General features: G+C 34.5%; 5 protein-coding genes across 7 annotated transcripts; all 5 read left to right on the plus strand.

Moving 5' to 3' along the window:
* The first annotated feature begins 3778 nt into the window (after positions 1-3778).
* Positions 3779-8642, plus strand: Not (ubiquitin carboxyl-terminal hydrolase nonstop). Of its 2 annotated transcripts, none has more exons than XM_072014593.1 (7): positions 3779-4153; positions 4266-4879; positions 5968-6100; positions 6194-6409; positions 6470-6884; positions 6961-7527; positions 7610-8642. In XM_072014593.1, exons 2-7 carry the CDS (start codon positions 4760-4762, stop codon positions 7665-7667), a joined length of 1509 nt encoding a protein of 502 aa, XP_071870694.1. In that variant the 5' UTR covers positions 3779-4153; positions 4266-4759; the 3' UTR covers positions 7668-8642. The 2 variants fall into 2 exon arrangements, with proteins under 2 accessions (XP_071870694.1, XP_071870695.1); XM_072014594.1 differs by having other exon boundaries at positions 3779-4137.
* A 903-nt stretch (positions 8643-9545) lies between these two features.
* On the plus strand, positions 9546-12902 carry LOC139993133 (hexosaminidase D). Its single transcript, XM_072014596.1, has 9 exons — positions 9546-9830; positions 9919-9973; positions 10334-10549; positions 10618-10966; positions 11039-11113; positions 11182-11377; positions 11435-11710; positions 11795-11881; positions 11948-12902. Exons 1-9 carry the CDS (start codon positions 9802-9804, stop codon positions 12120-12122), a joined length of 1458 nt encoding a protein of 485 aa, XP_071870697.1. The 5' UTR covers positions 9546-9801; the 3' UTR covers positions 12123-12902.
* A 147-nt stretch (positions 12903-13049) lies between these two features.
* LOC141445866 (uncharacterized) lies at positions 13050-13977 on the plus strand. Its single transcript, XM_074111999.1, has one exon. It carries the CDS (start codon positions 13090-13092, stop codon positions 13423-13425), a length of 336 nt encoding a protein of 111 aa, XP_073968100.1. The 5' UTR covers positions 13050-13089; the 3' UTR covers positions 13426-13977.
* Positions 13705-15150, plus strand: LOC139993142 (uncharacterized). The gene is made up of 5 exons (XM_072014611.2): positions 13705-13823; positions 13890-14085; positions 14453-14665; positions 14727-14915; positions 14999-15150. Exons 2-5 carry the CDS (start codon positions 13900-13902, stop codon positions 15056-15058), a joined length of 648 nt encoding a protein of 215 aa, XP_071870712.1. The 5' UTR covers positions 13705-13823; positions 13890-13899; the 3' UTR covers positions 15059-15150.
* A 102-nt stretch (positions 15151-15252) lies between these two features.
* Rempa (intraflagellar transport protein rempA) lies at positions 15253-20409 on the plus strand. Of its 2 annotated transcripts, none has more exons than XM_072014565.1 (6): positions 15253-15822; positions 15901-16148; positions 16201-16537; positions 16613-16829; positions 16906-19876; positions 19953-20409. In XM_072014565.1, the coding sequence occupies exons 1-6, from the start codon at positions 15559-15561 to the stop codon at positions 20263-20265; spliced, it is 4350 nt and encodes a 1449-aa protein (XP_071870666.1). In that variant the 5' UTR covers positions 15253-15558; the 3' UTR covers positions 20266-20409. The 2 variants fall into 2 exon arrangements, with proteins under 2 accessions (XP_071870666.1, XP_071870667.1); XM_072014566.1 differs by having other exon boundaries at positions 16219-16537.
* Positions 20410-20418: the final 9 nt, after the last annotated feature.

Below are 20418 nucleotides of genomic sequence, written 5' to 3' on the forward strand. Positions count from 1 at the left end.
CATAGTACGCGTCTGAGATCTACGTTTTCACGTGCATTTATTAATGAAAAAGCGAAAAAGAGAATGTCCAATCTTTCGGTGAGTATCATCGATTTAAAGTCCAACATGGTCTTTCGAAAAAAAGAAACTCGAAGACGTTCGGCAAAGGAGCATCGCGGTAATCTCACTTTCAACTTCTCTTCCCACAATTGTTTCTTCTTTCAGCACGCAGCGTCCCAGTTTTGCGGCAAAGTGAACCGCACGCACATTATTACATGCCACGAACGGAGTCGGGATCTAGCCCTGAACCACGAGTCAACGAACGCCCAGGGAGAGGCTCAGAAGATTACAAAACTGTGCTGAGAATACTCGTTGCACCTGAGATTAATCACTTTAATCTGCTCGAACTATCGGGAGCACCTGTTTTTAGCTCCTTTCCGCGGATCGCATCTATTTTTCAATCAGCCTAAATCAGTCCAAGATGGGGATCACGAAGACTATAAGGAACAAAAGTTTCAGCAATTTTCAAGCTGTTGATGATGACTTTTATCTTTCTAAAACATGGAAAAACAAATTCATATATTCAAAGTTACATGGAAAATTTTAATGAGATATTTAATGAGATTTATTAATTCTTATGTTTTGTGTTTATGTTTATAATATTTTTGAAATGTATGTAAAATAGAAGTTGGAGATAATACCAGTAGAAAATCTATAGAATGAATCATGAAAGGAACGTAAAAATACCGAATGGGTGGCTTTGAAAAGATGTCACGACATTCAATTGCGTTTACAACAAATGATGTCATCGCACTATGAAAAGAATATTAAGTGTCTTTCGACTCGTAGACAGAGTTCGATGTTCAAAGTTGTTGAAGATGGTTTCCATTCGCTCGTCGGATGATTAAGTGCTAACCGAGATGTTCAGAAAGACTGGTCGACGAAAAATTTGGCTAAAATTAAAAGCATTAGGTACCGCGCTATACCGACTACCCATATTTAAATGTCGATCATACATTCCCTCCTCGCCAGCTACAGCAGTTAAACCATTAAATTGAATCAAACAATTCTGAATGATGGACGAATATTGCACAGTAAAAACTCAAGAAATATTGTATATTTAACAAGTGATCGAAGAATTCAAACAAACGTTGTCTTCGTTTGTTTAAAAAGCTACGCTTATAAAACATATCCGATAGGGCTATACACTTATCGTGGTGTTGTTCTTAGACAAGTAATCGGTAACGAGTATTAAACGACATTAAAAAATATTATAAAAGATCTGTTAACGATCGTAAGGTTTCGATGATCGACCAGTCTTCCGGAATTTTAATCAACAGCGGCCTTTGCGCCGCTTTTTAACTGCGGAAACGGGTGTCGACAGTACACGGCAAGGTTCTATCGTATAGTAGATTGTAGATTTATAAGTATGCTTTCTATTACGAGAGAAGCTGGTTGAAGTTTCGTTTTGTTTCGTCGAGGGTCTCGCTCAGTTGAGCCCGATTACAGCTGACTTTCAGGCTGGAACGCTTTACGTGTGATTGTAGAATCGTTTCCTGTTTAGTCCATTCTCTTAAACCTACAACGGAAAATTTCACATTAGATAATCAGTAGCTTGATGACAATTACGTTGATGATAATGCTCGGCTAAATGATTTTCGAGAAACGAAACGGAATGGAACAAAAGTATGTTAATTACATTATTTCGACGTCGTTCTACATATTAGTAAATCTCTGTATACTAAGAAGATTAATATATTTTCTATAGCAGTGATAGTTCTTTAATAAATGATACGAATAATAATTCTACGTGAAAACACAGAAGAACGAAATTGTTTCGCACGAATTTTGAAAATTCGTGGAATGTGTATACAGTAGCATTTATAGCAGAAAATGCTATTTTTACCAATGGAAACAATGATTGTCTCTATCCGGGTCATGGATTTTTTCAAAATCGCATGAGAGATTCGTGTGAAGGAATTTCATCTTACATGTGGAATTGATCATTTTTGATGGGACACCCTATACATTATGTAGAATAGCGGTACAGATTCAAATAGAAAATGCACTGCCATTCATATCGATAATGATTTTATTACTGTGTGTTTTAGAAGAATGTAGTACTGCTATTGTATAGTGCTTATGTAAATTATGCCTTATTAATAAAAAGATAGATGTTAACAGTCGTTGTTATTCTCAGCCACTCTCCATTATGCGTTATATAATTAACTCATAAATAATTTCCAAATAAATACCTCATCATATTTTTACTGCCTCCTCTTATAATAGTATTTCTAAGCCCTAATTTTAGCTGTTAATTATAATAAAGTTCCATTCATGTCAATGTCTCAGGAAATAGAAAACTCTAGAAAATATGTCTGATGCCAGATATCAGCAATAAAATTTCAAATGAAATTATGACGTAAACGAAATTTTGGGCATATAGATGATGCTACATCATAAGGTATCGTATCGCTTTTATGTTACTTTTAGCCTGAAACGGAAGTTATATTTGATAGATACCTGATTGATTACACATTAGTTTATAAATAAATATAAATATATATATATAGTACATATGTACTTAAAAATATAGAACAATTTCAAACTTCAGTTCTGTTCTGTCGAACGAGCGCTAGATGTTTTCTAAGTACCTTAATAGATGACTCTGAGTACTCTGTTTTATCTGACTCAGTACAGTCGATAATAGCAGATTCAATTTGTAAAATCGGATTAATGAAATCTTCAATAGTCGCGAAAACATACATATAAGCATAGATAAATATAGAAAAAAATAGAATAAATAAATACCTAGTACTAAACTGATTTATTTATTATGCAAATCTTCTTCTAAAAATTCTTACATGTTTAGTGACAAATTTTGCAAAAAAACATGATGCAAAATCTTTATATACATATATATTGAAATGAAATTGTATCCTTTGAAGAAGTAATCGCAAGAGTGTACAGAATCATTGATCCTTGTTGAGGTTAGGAGATTAAAGTCTAATTGGAATCTAATCTGACTGATACACCATTGTTGATAGACAATGAAGCTGTAGAATAGCATCAAATCTGGATGGGTCACGCAACGAAGGAATTATCAGTTAGCGGTCTTGCTTTTGCGAGCTACCGGGAATGCGATTCCAAAGGGATGTATGTATGTAATGTATGTATACCGTGCGCAGCTGTTACTTTAGGGCAAGAGGGGTTAGGAAAGCAGGGACTTCAGGGACGTATACAGTTTCTTGCAGTCCCTCCAAAAAGAATTACAAGAACACAAAAGGATTTCCTACAAATCCTTATTCTCATATAAATATTCAAATTAAATTAGATTTAAGAAATATGCAAAGTTTAAGAAAAACATAGCAGAAAAAGGTGATTTTACAATTTCTTTTAGACTCCATTTTTTTATTTATCTTGATGAAAATATGAATTTATATAAATACCCTACTTATAAATAAAATCGTACCTTTAATAAACTTTAAGGTCTAGCAAGCTCTTGTCACCAAAAGTACTGAAGAATAGAATTCTATACAACTCTCATCTAAATGTCATCTAAATGTTTACATATATTATTATCTACAATAAAAAATACATAATGGATTTACACGATATTCGTTTACTTACATCTAGTCTATATTTATTTCATTTATTACCAAATCTCTGCACATCGATCTCTGCTTCGTGAAACACGTAACGAAAACAATTGTTTAAACTTGCGAATGATTCAATTTGAAAAAGGAGATGTCAATAGCCAATCACAAATTACTACGTAAATCTACATGAACCGTTTCTTGGCAGAAGTCTGTTATTCCCATATCTGACCGTTCTTGGTTTCGCGAATCGAAATCACGCGCGATCCACCAATTACATACTGCGTTATAAATCAGCCAACCTCATCACGAAATCTCATTCGACATCCCTATAAATTTCCGATTTAACCTTTAATAAATATTTGTAACACATTCCATTTTCTCGTGATTCCTTTATTAAACATTAGAAAATGAAAGAAAAATTAAAGAACCCGTGGCACCCAGAAGAAATTCGTCCCTGACAAGGTTCTATGACTGGCGGTGGGGGTAAAGAGGGGCTGGCTTGTACCGGCGGCGCCTGCAGTGACCGGCTGGTGTCTGTGAGCACCCGGGTGTCAAAAACGTGGATACGGAGACTCGTAAGATTCTAAGTGTTACTTTTTCTATAAAAAAAAGTCTCAACGTTTCAATATCAGTGATTCGCCTGTTTTTCGGTATTATAAAGAATTATCGTGTTTATTTCGATTTCAGTCGGTGGCACGCGTTTGTATCTCGATCCTTGACTTTGCTCTTCTCCTGGGCCGTCTGCCTCTAGCAAGATCAGGGGACAGATCGGTGTCGTAGTGTGACAGCGATCGACTGGCTACGATACTGCTACACGAGCAACCCTTGCGCTCTTTTTTTCCAAGGCTCACGCGGTTTTCCATGTCAACGACACGCGCGCTCCTGCCAAGGCCAGCGTGCTACGCCCCGCACAGAGTAGGCTCCGTCGTCTTCGTCGTCATCGTCGTCGCCGCTGCTGCTGCCGCCGTCAATCGACAGCTCCACGTAGTTCTGTCCGTCCTCGACGGCCTGCTGCTGTCTGCTGCGCCGCGTCAGTGGTTAGACTTCTTTAGTTCATCGTCGTGGTCGCCGTCCCGGTGGTGGTTAGCTTGGAAAAAGGCCGGCGAACTAGCGAGTTTCTGTACGCTTATCACCAGGGTGAAGAAAAGGAGACACTGCAGCGTCGCTCACGCCAGCCTGAGATGAGCGACCATGGCTGCATACACTTGAATAATTTCAAAGCAGCCAAGGGTATCCAGCCATACAAAGTGATACACTCCTATTTTGTGACCAGCACGTCGACCGAGGCACGCGTAAGAAAGGTGCGACTATCTTTTTCTTACGTGATTCGTGGTCAAGGTTCTGTCTTTGTTTTCCTTACTCTCTTTCTGTCTTTCGTTTTCACCTATGCTTTCTATGTTTTGTAACGTTTTTCATCTGTTTCTCATTTTCCATCATTAATTTATAGTTCAGCGTTAATCTATAGTTTGTTTATTTGATACGTGATCAAAAAATGACGTGGAAAATGAGAAATTAGTGGGACCTTTGCAATGTTACGAGGAGCGACAACATTCTCTTTCTTTGTCGCTTGCAATGCCACTCGCGATCTTAAGTCACGAACTATGCAAATTCTAAACAGAGTGACAACCCAATGTGCAAATCCGTGCATATTGTTTTTATTGAACTTCGAAAACGATATTTCTATTTTCAAGCATTTGCGGATATGGGATGTCTGTTCACCAATTTGATATTTTATTATAACTTTTGTTTGAAAATTATTCTTGATCTTCTACTTTGAGTATATCATTTTTTATTTGTTTCTTGTTAAACAACTTATTAAGTATATAATAATAATTATTTGAAAATTCCTTTCTTCTTTTCTTTCTTTCTCTTCCCTTTAAATAGTTTTTTGTTATCATTTTTTATAAGATAGTTTTGTACTCCAAAGTGAAATAGTTTGTTTGGAAAATGACTGTCAATTCAAAATAATTTTTGGAAAAATAGTGTATTAGAAAAACTAAATGAAATTGAATAAGTTTGTGTAAACGAAGATAGAAAACGTAGTATTTGTATTATGTTACTCTCATGGACGGTTTCTGTGAAGATGGATTTAAAAATGGCCGCCGTATAGAATTACTCTGTCGGTATAAAGCTCTAGCACATTTGCTACTCACGTAAAGTAACGGTACATAGATTTATGATTGTGCTGGTACCGTAGGATCAATGAATATTTGCATCGGCTTGTAGCCCGATGTAATCATAATGATGTTTTATTAAATAAACTTTAGCATCGTATCTGATATTTCTTTCCTGGAACAATACTTTATCTAATCTGTTATAAGAAGCTTGAGTAATATATTTTTCATCTTTCCTGTCTGATACAGTAAATAAATGATTTCTATATTTTTAGGCTGTTAGTTGTTTATGTCACACATGTAAGACATATAAAGATCGCCTACATTCTTGTCTTCATTGTATATTCTTTGGCTGCTATGTAAAAGGTCATATACAAGAACATGCAAAGACAAAAAAGCATTTTTTAGGTAATTATACATAGATTGTATAGATCATTGTATATAGAATAAGGTAATCTGTTCAACAAATATTTTTATTATATATTTTACTTCATGTTGCAGCTGTTGATCTTTGTTATGGAAATATCTTGTGCTTCCAATGTGGGGATTATGTATATGATAGGGAGCTATTAGCGGTTGCTAAAGCACAGTGGAGTGAATCTGCAAAGTCATTGAGCTTTGGAGAATTTTATAGATCATGGGAACCAACACAGATAGAGGCAGAATTATTGAGGAAACATCCACGCAGAAGGCGTGTGGTCGAAAATTCTACCATAGGTAAGATGTGCAAATATACATCAAATGTAACGTATATTAATCAATACTGTACGTTTGTAGGTTTAAGAGGACTTATAAATCTTGGAAGTACATGTTTCATGAACTGCATAGTACAAGCTCTCATACACACACCACTACTGAGAGATTACTTTCTTGCTGACCGACATCACTGTCCACAGCCAACACGTTGCCTGGTCTGTGAAGTATCCCATCTTTTTCAGGAATTTTACTCGGGTAGCAAAGCACCGTTGACGCTTCATAAGCTCCTCCATTTGATCTGGACACATGCTAGACATTTAGCAGGTTATGAACAGCAGGATGCCCATGAATTCTTTATAGCCACGCTCGATGTTCTACATAGGCATTGTGAAGCAGCACCCATCTTAGTAAAAGATAATCCACATCACTGTAACTGTATCATTGATCAAATTTTTACTGGTGGACTTCAAAGTGATGTGGTTTGTCAGGCGTGCAAGTACGATCGAAATGCACAGTACGATTTTAATGTCTTGCATTGTGTAAGAATCTGTATTGATGTAATAATTTTTTAGTGGAGTGTCTACTACGATAGATCCATTCTGGGATATATCTTTGGATTTGGGTCCGGCGGCTAGCGCATCAGGTTCCGATAGTTCTGGTCCTCCTACCTCGTTATTAGATTGTTTGGAAAGGTTCACGCGGGCCGAACACTTGGGATCTAGCGCAAAAATAAAGTGTAGCAATTGTCAGACGTATCAAGAGAGTACCAAGCAATTGACTATGAAACAACTCCCTATTGTGGCCAGCTTTCATTTAAAAAGATTCGAGCACTCTAGTATACAGGACAAGAAGATCTGTACGTTCATCTCGTTTCCAGAACAATTAGATATGACTCCATTCATGTCGCATAGACGGAACGGCAACAATAACAGTGCAATGATAGATGGACTGCCAAAGAATGGGGAAGATATGACGTTCAGCGACAATAGATATTCTCTATTCGCGGTAATAAATCATGAAGGATCTTTGGAGACTGGACATTACACTGCCTTCATACGGCAGCAGAGAGATCAATGGTTTAAATGTGATGATCATTTGATCACAAGAGCAAGGTTAAAAGACGTCTTGACTAGCGAAGGGTGAGTTCATGGCATTGGTTACTGGTTACAGTGCCATCAGTATCATTACCAAGGATCCAGTGAAAAAAGCTTTCCTTTTCAGGTATCTTCTTTTTTATCATAAACAAATTTTGGAGTATGGTCGAAACACCAAGGTGTAAAACTTTAGATTATATAATTAATTTATTTATCACGATGAATTACGAAAAATAGATTTAAGTTTTCTTTAGCATTTTAAAAAAGGGAACTTTATGAGCAGCTTATTCCCTTCTGGAAACTGCTTCATGAGTCCGACTCACGCGAACTCGCTTGTCGGTCGAGTGTGCATAATCTATGCGACAGGAAATAAGAATAGTGAAACAAAGGCCTCAAAAATGGAATTTCGAACTTTCGTTTGAAGTGATGCCGTTAGGAAGTGGTTATGAATGGAGATACTTTCAATGAAATTAGAGAAGAGAATTTTGATGAATGATTATATTATTATGTTTTGGTCGCATGATTGAAAAATCAGGAATAAACTGGAAACTAATCACTGTTAAAGAAATAGTCAAGATCGGCGGGATGTCGCTCTGTTAGCATAGATATTTGTTATGTTAATCTTTAATTATCAACTTTCGAAATGCGAAAAATGTAAAAGAATTGTGTTCGTTCTATTCTGTTCTATTTTCTCTTTCCACCGTTGTCTTAGTTGTGTTTGACGAAATCTAGGCTAGCGCACACGGTGATCGATTTCTCTATTCGTGTCCTAAAGTAATATAAGTGTAATTTTAAGATTAGCTCAATTTTTTTAAACGACCGATCGCATTTTTGTATATCGCTGACTGTTATTATATTCCTGTCCTGACACTTGTATACATGAGACACCAAGGATGGGTCACACGATTCGAGAGTATTCTAATTAATAAGTTTGATCTTTAGTAAAGATTAAATTAAGAAGCCACCATTTTATTCATATGATTCCTCGTGTAAGTCATCCCTTGGTGATTCAATTTTGTACAAACGAAATAACATATAGCAAGAAAGAGGGATAATAATATTATCCATATACAAGCGAATTATTTCGCACGACTGTGTATAATAAAACAAAAATCACTATTTGACAAATTTCTTTCTGGTTGGCCGTTTTTCTTTTTTTTTAAGAACAACAGATAGACTAATTTAGAAATTAATGAATTTCGAGCGAAAGAAAGAAACTGTTAAAAAGAATCGTGCATAGAGCTTTCAATAATATTATGTTAATTTCCTGTACGACAGACCCTACAAAAAGTGCCAAGTGTTCATTGCACTTGTAGTTCATAATTGCGTGCTTATAGTTGTAGTAGTTCCCTATTTTGTGATGGATTTCTATTATTGTGTTCATTAATGAAATGTTTGATAATATTTCCACAAACACACGTAAACTAGAATAACTATTGATGACAATGTCCGAACAGCATCCGTGGGACGAGATCGTAGACATATGCATATTGTATTGTGTCGATCTAATAACGATGTTTTACTCAAGAACAATTTACCTATATGTATGTACGTAACAAGAATATACGATATTCTGTTGAATTGTTAAGTCCGCAAAAGAGGTTTCAATGTGTAATTAAGTACGAAAACAACAAAATGCTTAACTTTATTTAATAAACTACGAGGGGAATGTATGAAGAAAAATGTCGTAAAATTACATCATTGTATGCGTCGTAATAACTGCACTTGGGCGTCAACTCTCATGATGTATCATGACCAATAGTACTATACGTTTGGAAGTTCATATTGCGCGTGCAGTTCTAACATTTTGTATAAGGCTGAATTAAATGTATACAGAAATAAAGATATATTTCGTCGAAAACTTTTCTTTTTTATTCATTCCAACTTTTCCTAATTTTTTATACACTGCTGCGTGTTTCAATTAAAAGTTAAACATTGCTATCAAATACTAAACACAGAGATAACAGATAAGTTTATCACACATGATATAATCTTATGATTTCGAAGCAATCTGTATATAATATGACTATAGTAAAATCTATTTTCTGCTATATTGAATTATAATTACGTATTAGACTACTAAACAAGATTTTCGGATAAATTTGTTATCTATATCGTTCGAGATAATCAAAGTTTAAACTGAAATCCTGACCCGCGCATAGTAGATTAAAGAAATACGTAATACATATCGAAACAACAAGAGTATTGGATGGATGATAAAGAATAAAAAAATATTTCTTAAAATCTGTTTAAGTCAAAATGTTAATTAGAATTTAATACCATATTCTCTTCAATTAACGTTGTAGTAATGGAGGAAAGATGGACGCCTTGACGTTCGGCTCTCACAGGTAAACGGCCGATTGGTTCGCATAAATATTCAAAAATCTTTCAATTAAGTAAGTGTCGCATCACAGAATTTTATTCTTTCTTTTGTAGGCTAGTTCACTTAGATCTCAAGGGTGCTCCGCCGCGAGTCTGTTATTTCGAAAAGGTCTGTTACCCGAATAAACAAATCGTATTGTTTACACTCTGTATTTCTTTTCTGATAAAAGTGTCATTTAAAAACAATTATAATGGTGTTCCACTTTTTTCCACAGCTTACCAAATGTTATTGGCATTTGGTTTTTCCATATGATCGATGCTTTTTTCATATATGATAAACATCTGCATTCTAAATGAGTTCGTATGCGTAACACGGCACAGTTTTCATATATGCATACCGTCATATATATATATATACGTAGTTATCACTGTATATAATATCTTATCGGCATAACGTTTGGATATTTTGATTTTTACTAAAACAATCAGTGATAGTCTAATTATTAAAAATTCGTAATTAATATTGCAGTTATTCCCATTATTAAGGACATGGGGTGCCACTGGACTTTTATTGGAATGGGAAGACACATTTCCATACAATCGGGAACTTTCTCATATAGGAAGCAATGGATTAAGCAGTTTAATCAGTGGATATACGGTTCAGGAGGCTAGACATATTCTACAAATTGCAGGAGACTGTGGTTTAGCAGTTGTTCCATTAGTACAAACATTTGGTCATATGGAGGTATCTAAAATTAGACTGAAATTGTAAGATTTATAAATATTTGGACATTAATATTAAAATGATTGCAGTTTGTTTTGAAACATGATGAGTGGAGGTCCTTGAGAGAAGTGGAGCATTTTCCAAGCTCAATTTGTCCATCTAATCCAAGAACATTGTCTTTGGTAAAGACTTTGATTCGTCAAATAGTTAGTTTTCATCCAGACATACAGTATTTGCACATAGGTGCAGATGAAGTTTGGCATTTAGGTCTTTGCTCAGTTTGTATAAAACGTGCTGCATCTAGCAAATATGGAAAACCATCTCTGTACCTGGAACATATTTTGGCTATTGCACAATATGTACAAGAAACATATCCCTACTTAAAGATTATCATATGGGATGATATGTTAAGAACGATAGATTTACAGGTTTTGAACGGTATCTCGATAATTTATTCATATTATTTCATGCTACATATTATTTCATAAAAGCATTTCCTATAAATTTCAGATCATTACATCGGGAAGTATGTGGAACCTATGATCTGGCACTATAATCCGAGAGATAATTTTGCTCTACCTCATGGTAAGGCTTCTATTATTTAATTTTACCATATTTTGTTATTGTAAGACTACATAAGTAATATTTGTTAGATTTGTGGGATAAGTATACTGCAGTTTTTCCCCATATTTGGGCGGCTACTGCATTTAAAGGTGCTACTGGATCTTCCCAACATGTACCAATTATAAGACACCATATAAGCAATCATGAAAAATGGTTAGAAGAATTAAGTATACATGTGAATAAAGTTCATGAATTTCGAGGAACGGTATTCACTGGGTGGTCAAGGTAATTCTTTTTTTTCAAATTCACGATTAAATGAATTTTATCGATTTTCGATTTTAGGTATGATCATTATGCAACATTATGTGAATTATTGCCTACTGCAATACCATCATTAGCATTATGCTTGAAAGTCTGGCTCCATGGTTATTCTGAACAAATTCACAATCAAGTGGCTAAGAATTTAGGATATATAGATCATCCTTTGCACATAACACCACAACCAAGACCTGCTCCAATACCTAGCAATTTGCTTTTCCCTGGATGGCAAGTTGCAGTAGGAGTAGAATGGTTTTTAAATTTTCGAACTAAGTTTCATAATATTATTTCCAGTGAGCAGTAAGTATAAGTTGAGTTGTAAGAAATGCTATTATGATATTTCTCATATTCCACAGTACCTAGTGTCGTATAATAAATTTGCAGAATATCCACATGGATGAATCCGTGGCAAGTCGCAAATAATTACACAAACCCTATGCAGTTAGAAAATCTAGTACCCGCTTTTACAGAGTAAGTTGATTTATTTTCAGAGCAATTTGAACAAAAATGATATAAAATCGAAAATATTTTTTACAGACTACTATTAGAATTATCTTCCTTAGAAGGATATTTAAGATTTCAGATGGAAAGCATTTTCTTTCCATCAATGATTGATGAATGGATAGGTACAAATATTCAGCCCATTAAAGGGAAACTTATGGAATTAAAACAAACCACGGAGAATCAAATCAAGATAAATAGTCGAGTTTAGTATTTTAAATAAGTATTTGCAGATTTCTGCTTTAGATCTCAATGACCAACTTCAATACAGGAGACGAATACAGAACGATAGGCTGATGAAAAGTACGAAACTATTTAGTAAATTGTAAAATTTTATCTTGTAAGTAGGTGTAGCGAAGTAAAAGTAGATATTAAAAAGTGATACTCCGTGCGATATGCACAGGATATAATTTTATAAGAGAAGGAATGATTATTTTAATACTTGGCTTAAGGACGAATGAACTTGTGACAATGATTGTCACTGAGCTTTGTCATTTTGTGAGCTGTTCTGTGATACTTGGCTATGAAAGGATTATTGTAATGTAATTAAGCTCAATGACCATATTTCTTGGCTATTGTGCTTATCACATATGCTTCTAACTAGCTGCGTTTCTTATTATATCCATAGTATGTGCAAATATTTTTTGTACTCGATTTAGAGATATCTCTTCGAAAATTTTTCAAAACTTATATTGATCAGCTATAAAACAATTTTATGCAATACCTAATATATCTTATAGATTCTTTTTTATTACTAAACTTTTAAACTAGTCTGACAGTTTGGAACATACTCATCACTCTAATACACTATTTATTAAATATAGTGACAGATTGGACTTAGATAAATTATAATTAAAAATAATAATAACTAATAATGGATGTGAATAAATACTTGTGTGTGTGTACGTAATAATCACGTAACATGTGATTTTGTTTTGTATGACTCAAATTACTTTTAAAATAATCTCAATTATGAAAAAGAAAAAAAATATTTTACGTTCATTTTTCACCTTTTTCTACGATCCATGGCCACTGCGGATCTGTATCCGTAATCTAGTTAAAAAACAAAAGCGGCGTTCAGTTAAAAGGCAAAGACTTGTCAAAAAATGTCTTGCTCTAATTTTTATGAAATATTACCTTTGGCCAAGCAAGTGAAATAGTGGCAGATATAAAAGAACATGCCAAAAATTAGAGAGTATAATGAGGAAGAAGCTATGAAATTGGACGAATGTTTCAAAGAAACCCTAGCACGTGTTAGACCTTTTGTTTTAGCATTAACATCTGCTGAAAGTGCGAAATTATGCAAAGTTTGGCTTAATAAATTAAATGCTGTTACTTCGCAACGCCGTTTAAGAAACGAATATCTCACTGAATTATTCAGGCAATTAAAGACAGGACATGTTGGAGGAGTTTTCAGTAGACCTCCACCTAATGGATTTCTTCTACCATTACCTAAGTCGTATCATATGGTACCTATATTACGATTTATGAAATTTATTGTAATTAAAGAATAATTAACATGTAATACAGGTCTGTATTAGCTCATCTGTAAGTAACTTATCAGACTATACCATGAGATCTCACCATAGTTATTTAAAGCCACATGCAAAATGTACTCGACACCAGCGAAGTAAAGCGTCATTAAAACACCGTATGATGGACGTCACGAGAGTGAATCAATGTTTGCGTGCTATGAATCATGATCAAAGTACAGTAAAACAAAAAGTCGATTAAAAACCTATGAGCGGCGTATTGATACACTGAGAATCATTATTGCAGAATTACAGGCTCAAAATGAATATCTAAGGAATCAATTGTTAAAATACCCAGAAAATCGCAACAGAAACGTGAATGATTACTTATCTTCAAGTATTAGTCAATTAACTACTGATGTCACTACTTTAAAAGCTAAGTTAGTATGTCATTAAATGTAATTTTGATGAAGCAATAAGTCTTAAATGTTTATAAATTGTTAAAGGCTGAAAGAAATGGAACAATTGAAAAATTCTATGGATGAAAGTTACAAAGAGACTGTTCAAGAATATCATTTCATAGTAGTGAAACAACTTACTGATTTAAAACAACAGTTGGACGAGTCTCGATTGAGAAACGAGGCTCTGGACCATACTGTAACTGTAATAGCTAAAAAGTTGGAACAAATCAGCCATGGTAAGGTAAGAAGTAGAACTTTTATTTGTAAAATGAGAACTGTAAGATATATTTTGAAGGATGAGCAAAGTAAAGCAGTGGAACAACAATGGTTAGATAAAATAAAGATGATATGTGAACGATTTGATTCATTTACAAAAGAGAAGAATAAAGAATTACAACTAAAACAGGATTTACTTGAAAAAAGAGATATAGAATCATCAAAGAAGGATGCAGGAAGAAAGGAAGAAATTGAATTACTGACTAATAAAATACAAAATTTAGAAATGAAATTAGAAATGAAGTTTAGAGATGTATTTCTTTGTAAATCATAGAATATTTCAATACGTTTATACTTAAATATATTATTGACTAGTACTGTATTCCTCTCAGGAAGATAAATCACAGAAAATGATAGTTGAGCAATATACAATGATGAAAGAAGAATTAAATAAAATGAGAATCGAAATGGATCATGAAACTCAGAAGCAAAATCAAAATTTAATGTCTGAAGTTTCCACTTTGAAGAAGGCTGTTGCAAAACTAGAAAAATCGAAGGAGAGACTCGAGTACGATTATGAAAAGAAACTGTCACATATCATCAAGGTAAATTAATTAAGATATTATATTATTAGAAATTAGTTCTACTTCATGTATTATATTATAGAACAAAGATATGGAAATAAAAGCCTTGCATTTACAACTGCAAAAACAAAAAAGTGAATTGTACACATCTCTGAGTATAAAGAAGCAAAATGAAGTGGATAATGTAGTTTCTATATTAGAGGAGCGATATAAAACGCTTTTGGCAGAAACGGAAGCAATGTCAGAATCTAAAATTCAGGAGTATCTCATGGTACTGAGCGCCGTAAATTTTATTTAAAAGTAATCTAAAAATATACGCAATAAGATAATAATAATGGTTATTAAAAATTTTAGAGAATAGCTATTCTTGAAGATCAAGTACTTAATATGAAGAAATTTGAGTCGAGCTTATAGGGTAGTGATTTCGTAATAGTTTATAGTAGAATATAATTATATAATTGTATATTATATATATGTTTGTTCTTAATAAAGGGTACAAGAAACGATGTGTATTTTTTTAAATGTTCCCGGTATTTAAGCACTTTTGTCAATTCCTAACAGATGGTAGTAAGTGCTTAAATTGATAACATAAGAGATGGCGTTAGGCTTTCATATTGCTATGGCAACACTTTGTATACTAGTTCCGAGTTGTCAAATGTGACAGGTGCCAGTAAACCATGTTAATCAACATTTTTAACAGATATCAAGCTATTATTTAACATTTATGTATACCACAGTTCTCAGTAACATGAATAAAATATTTTTTACAAAAATAAGCATTAGGAAGAATTAATGAATACGTAGTTGTAAAAATCCATCTTTCTGAAGAAGTAGTTTTTATTAATGAATTTAGAAACAGCTATGTCAGTTTAGGTATTACTTATGACATCAATACTGATAGTAAGAATAAAATAATGTCGCTCTACTTCGATACGCGCGTACAAAATCCGGAAACAGCTTCTATCAGTACTCACGCAATTTGGCATACAAATTATCCACTACTGGCTGTCGCAGCGTATTCTCAGGATAAGGGTGGTTTCGTGACAATTTATGACGATCAGGGAGAACCTACTCAGGATGTAGAATCACCTAGACATTCAGTAGCCCAAGTGACTGGTCTTGGATGGCATCCAGAAAAGCGATGGCTTGCAGCAGGATGGGAAAGCGGAGAATTGCGGGTTAGTAATCATTTGAATTTAATAAAAATGCTCCAGAATGATGGAAGTGAAAATATATTACTATAAATTATCATTTAGATATGGCCAGGTGATACTGGTACCACAGAATTTAATTTGGTAGTCACACCACATCGTGATCCTATTACAATTCTGCAATGGAGTCAACATGGGGGAAGATTGGTGTCAGCAGATTCAGCTGGATCCATAGTTGGATGGAAAATTGACTCAAGAGGTCAATTGTTAATGATGTTTCACCATGAACTGAAAGATTCTTTTGCACAAATAGTATTCAAAACTATTCCACCAAAATCAATGATAGATATAAGGTGGATATAAAACTAATATATCTTGCATTTCTATTCACAAAATTAATTATAGTACTTACACTGCTTTCAGTGGTCTAGCAAAAGCTGCAGTTGCAGGAGATGAAAGAGCATTAGATATGTTCAGCTCTTGGCGTCCTAGGACAGCTGCACCCACAACAGTTGTAACGCAAAGAGAAAACCATGCCTTTTATATTGGAACCACTAGTGGTTTGATATACTTTGTTGATAACCAAGGACAATGCACAGAAATCCTGAACACAAATGGTGCTGCATTACAGTTCCTATTGCACCATCCAACTAGAGATTCTCTAGTTGTTATGACAGAAGGTTTAAATATAGCACATTTTCAGACAGATCCTATTACTGGCCGACTGACCGAATTAACAAAAGTAACTACACTTTTTCTTATTTATTATTTTGCTATAATCTAATATGTAAATTTCATGAAACTGTTCTTTGTTGAGGTGAGACTTAGCAGTAGATACGACATATTGAGAACTGGTCCAGCAATGTGTTGGGCTGGAGCAAATACTTTAGCGATTCTTACAGGAGAATTGGGTGTTCGTTGTTGGGATCTTCACACTAGTGATAGTTACGTATTATCTCCGCCAGATTCAACCACTGGGAACATGGCCACACCACAGGAAATCTGCACAAGCATAGCTTTTTGTAAAAATAACGGTAACATAAACATTTTTCTTACAATGTAATTTATATAGGAATACATTATTCAATTGTTAACTTCAATATTGTACAGGTACTTTGGCTGCTGGAACAAACTTGGGAACGATTTATTTATGGAGACGTAAAATTGAAACGGACTGCGATGAAAACGGTTGGCCCAATGTCCCAGAATCTTGTAGCATACATGGAACAGTAAAACAGCTTACATGGGGTGCTTTTTTCTTAAGGAGTCCACTTCTTGCCGTAAATTGTATTACTAATGTTTTTATATTATATCAACAACCAATGTGCGCTACATATAACGATGGTGTTTGTGCTAGTCAACTCAGTCCCTGTCAAATATTAATAGAATTTGATGAGCAGAATTATACTTTGAAAACTGATATTCAAGTGCAACTTGTTGCTGTTAATAAAGAATACATCGCTGTTTCTTCTGGTAGACTGATTGTGGTCTATAGAATTCACGATGATTCATCTTTGTATACTACCGCAATCGCCAATTTCAGCTGTGACACTGAGAAATTATTGATTTACGATCACACTTTGATCGTTTTAACTCCTGTAGTCATACAATTACGGTCAATGGAGGGTAATGTCATTCAAACGCTACCCACGTTATCAGAAGAGGGCGAACCAATTACTATGGATCTCACTGGACAATATTTAACAGTCGCATCTTTAAATGGTATCTTAAAAATTTGGGATTTAAGTAAACGAGAAGCGAAGCTGCATACCAGAGCAATGGCAACTTACGAAGCGATCAGTGATTTTGCTGAGATCATCGAGGCACGGTGCAACGCTGATTGCCGTTGCGTGTCTATTACTGTTGCAATGGCTAACTTGATGCCCAGTTCTATTTTGTACGTTTGGGATATAGAAAGTGATCAGATACATGAGTTCGACTTTGCCGAGTCTAACGATATAGATGAAGACGATAGTGCTTTATCTGTAAAATGTAGAGGAAGACTGGTTACTGCTCATTGTTGGGACGTAGAAGATCCTAGATTATTAGTATGTCGAGCTCAAAAATTGGAGACACGTGACTCCAAGTACTCCTCAAAACAAGACAATGAAGACGATTACGATGTTTCAAAGGCTACTGTGGTTTTGGTATCAATGTTTGCTACATCGGATCATGGAATTGTTGTTCAGGATATTAAACCAATTAAAGATGAAAACTGTAGAGTTCTAGGTGTTCATTCTCCACATATTATTATTTTAAATTCTGAGAAAACAGCAGAGAAGACCAGTAAAGTAACGAAATTGCTCATGAGAGATTTTGAGGAACTAGGTTTATGTGATCTTGTTACAAAGAAAGCTGTATTAGATTTCAGTTTTCATATCAGCGTTGCTAATATGGAGGAGGCTTTCAAGTCGATTAAATCCATTAAAAATGAAGGTATTTGGAAAAGTTTAGCAAGAATGTGCGTGAAAACGAAGCAATTGAACATGGCGCTTTTATGCTTGGGTCACATGAAACAAGCCAGAGCAGCCAGGGCTCTTAGAGAAGCTATGCAAGATGATAGTTTAAACTTGGAAGCCAAAGTAGGTACATTAGCGGTGGAATTAGGATTATATAATGATGCTGAACGACTTTTTCGCGAAGCGAAAAGATTGGATCTACTAGGCAAGCTTTTCGAAGCGCGTAATAAATTTAAAGAAGCTATAGAGTTGGCAAAGAATGAGAATAAAATTTGCGAAAAAACTAGTTATTACAACTATGCAAAGGCTCTTGAACAAGAAGGTAAAATAGTGGAAGCTATAGAGATGTATACTAAAGCAGAATGCCACCGATTTGAAGTACCAAGGATGTTGCTTGTGAGACCCAGGGAACTATTAACATATCTTAATAATTCTGAGGACCCAGAAATAAAGAATTGGCATGCACAATATATAGAATCAACCGGAGACATGGAAGGAGCATTGAAATTGTATGAACAAGCTAAAAATACTCTAGCAATGACCAGATTACTCTGTTATTTTGGTAGAGAAGATGAAGTTAGTGAATTGGTATCGCGAACTAATCATGCTGCCTCCGCGTATCACTTAGCTGCGCACTATGAATCAAAAAACAATGTGACTCAAGCTATTCATTTCTATACCATTGCTAAAGCCTACACAAATGCAATTCGACTGTGCAAAGAACACGATATGTTTGAAGAACTATGGCCCTTGGCTGTATTAGCTCCAAGGCAATCACAGATAGATGTTGCCAAGTACTATGAAGAAAATGATCAGTCGGATAAAGCAGTTTTGTTATATCACAAAGCTGGTTTATTGCACAAAGCGCTGGACATTGCTTTTAAGACGAAACAATATAGTGCTTTACAATTGATTATTATGGATGTCAATGCAGATTCTGATCCTGCTTTGATAGAAAAATGCGCTGATTATTTCGTTCAAAATGATCAGATTGAAAAAGCAGTAGATCTACTTGCAACTGGAAGAAAATACTTAGAAGCTTTGGAATTGATACAAAAACATAATATTTTACTGAGTGAAGATTTAGCCGAGAAGATGACATTAGACAAAGTTGACAACGACGTAGATCATGAAAAAATACGAATCTCTATATTAGAAAGGATAGGTGAAATAGCTTTTGAGCAAGGGAACTATCATTTAGCAACCAAAAAGTTCACTCAAGCTGGTAATAAACTGAGAGCTATGAAAGCTTTGCTAAAATCTGGTGATACAGAAAAAATTTGTTTCTTTGCTCAAGTTTCTAGACAAAGAGAAATCTATATCATGGCTGGGAATTATTTGCAATCATTAGATTGGCAGAATCAACCAGAAGTATTGAAGAATATAATTAACTTTTATTCCAAGGGGAAAGCAATGGATCTATTGGCCAATTTCTATGTTGCTTGTGCGCAAGTAGAAATTGATGAATTCCAAAATTATGAAAAAGCTCTTGACGCTCTGAATCAAGCAAGTAGATGCTTAGCAAAAGTATCTACTCCAAGAGACCATGATATCCACAAAAGAGCAGTGGATTTGGTGAACAATAGAATAGCAACGGTTAAGCGTTACCTCGATATTAAGAAGTATATTTACTTTATATATACATAGTAGAGAAATTTAAGGAGCATATCAATGAAATATTATTAATTATTATTACAGGTTGTTTGATAGAGGAGAAACCAGTCCAGCAATGCAACAGGTGCGTCAGTTACTTGAGTCTCAAGGAGAAAATTTGGAACAATCAGTTCGCCGTGGTGACTTATTTGCAACTATTACTCAGCATTATATCAACATTGGTGATACTGATAAAGCACGCGCTAGTATAGAGGAATTGAAACGTTTAGTACCTGGAATTAATCTCACTTATTATTACAATATGGGTGTATTGGAAGCGCTTGGTTATAAGATGAAAATACAACGACAAGAAAGTTCTGATAAAGAGGATGATATTGAGGAACTGTTAGGAGAATAGTTAAATATAATGAACATGCAATGGAGTTAACGGAATCCGTCCAGAAGTGTGATCATAGATGTTAAATACATGAAACAGTTGATTATTATAAAATATTTGTATTATATTATAATTGGAAAAATATAGTCCAGGTTTTATTTAAAATGTGATGTA

Source organism: Bombus fervidus, chromosome 12 (assembly GCF_041682495.2).
Source record: "Bombus fervidus isolate BK054 chromosome 12, iyBomFerv1, whole genome shotgun sequence".
Classification (NCBI taxonomy): Eukaryota; Metazoa; Arthropoda; class Insecta; order Hymenoptera; family Apidae; genus Bombus; species Bombus fervidus.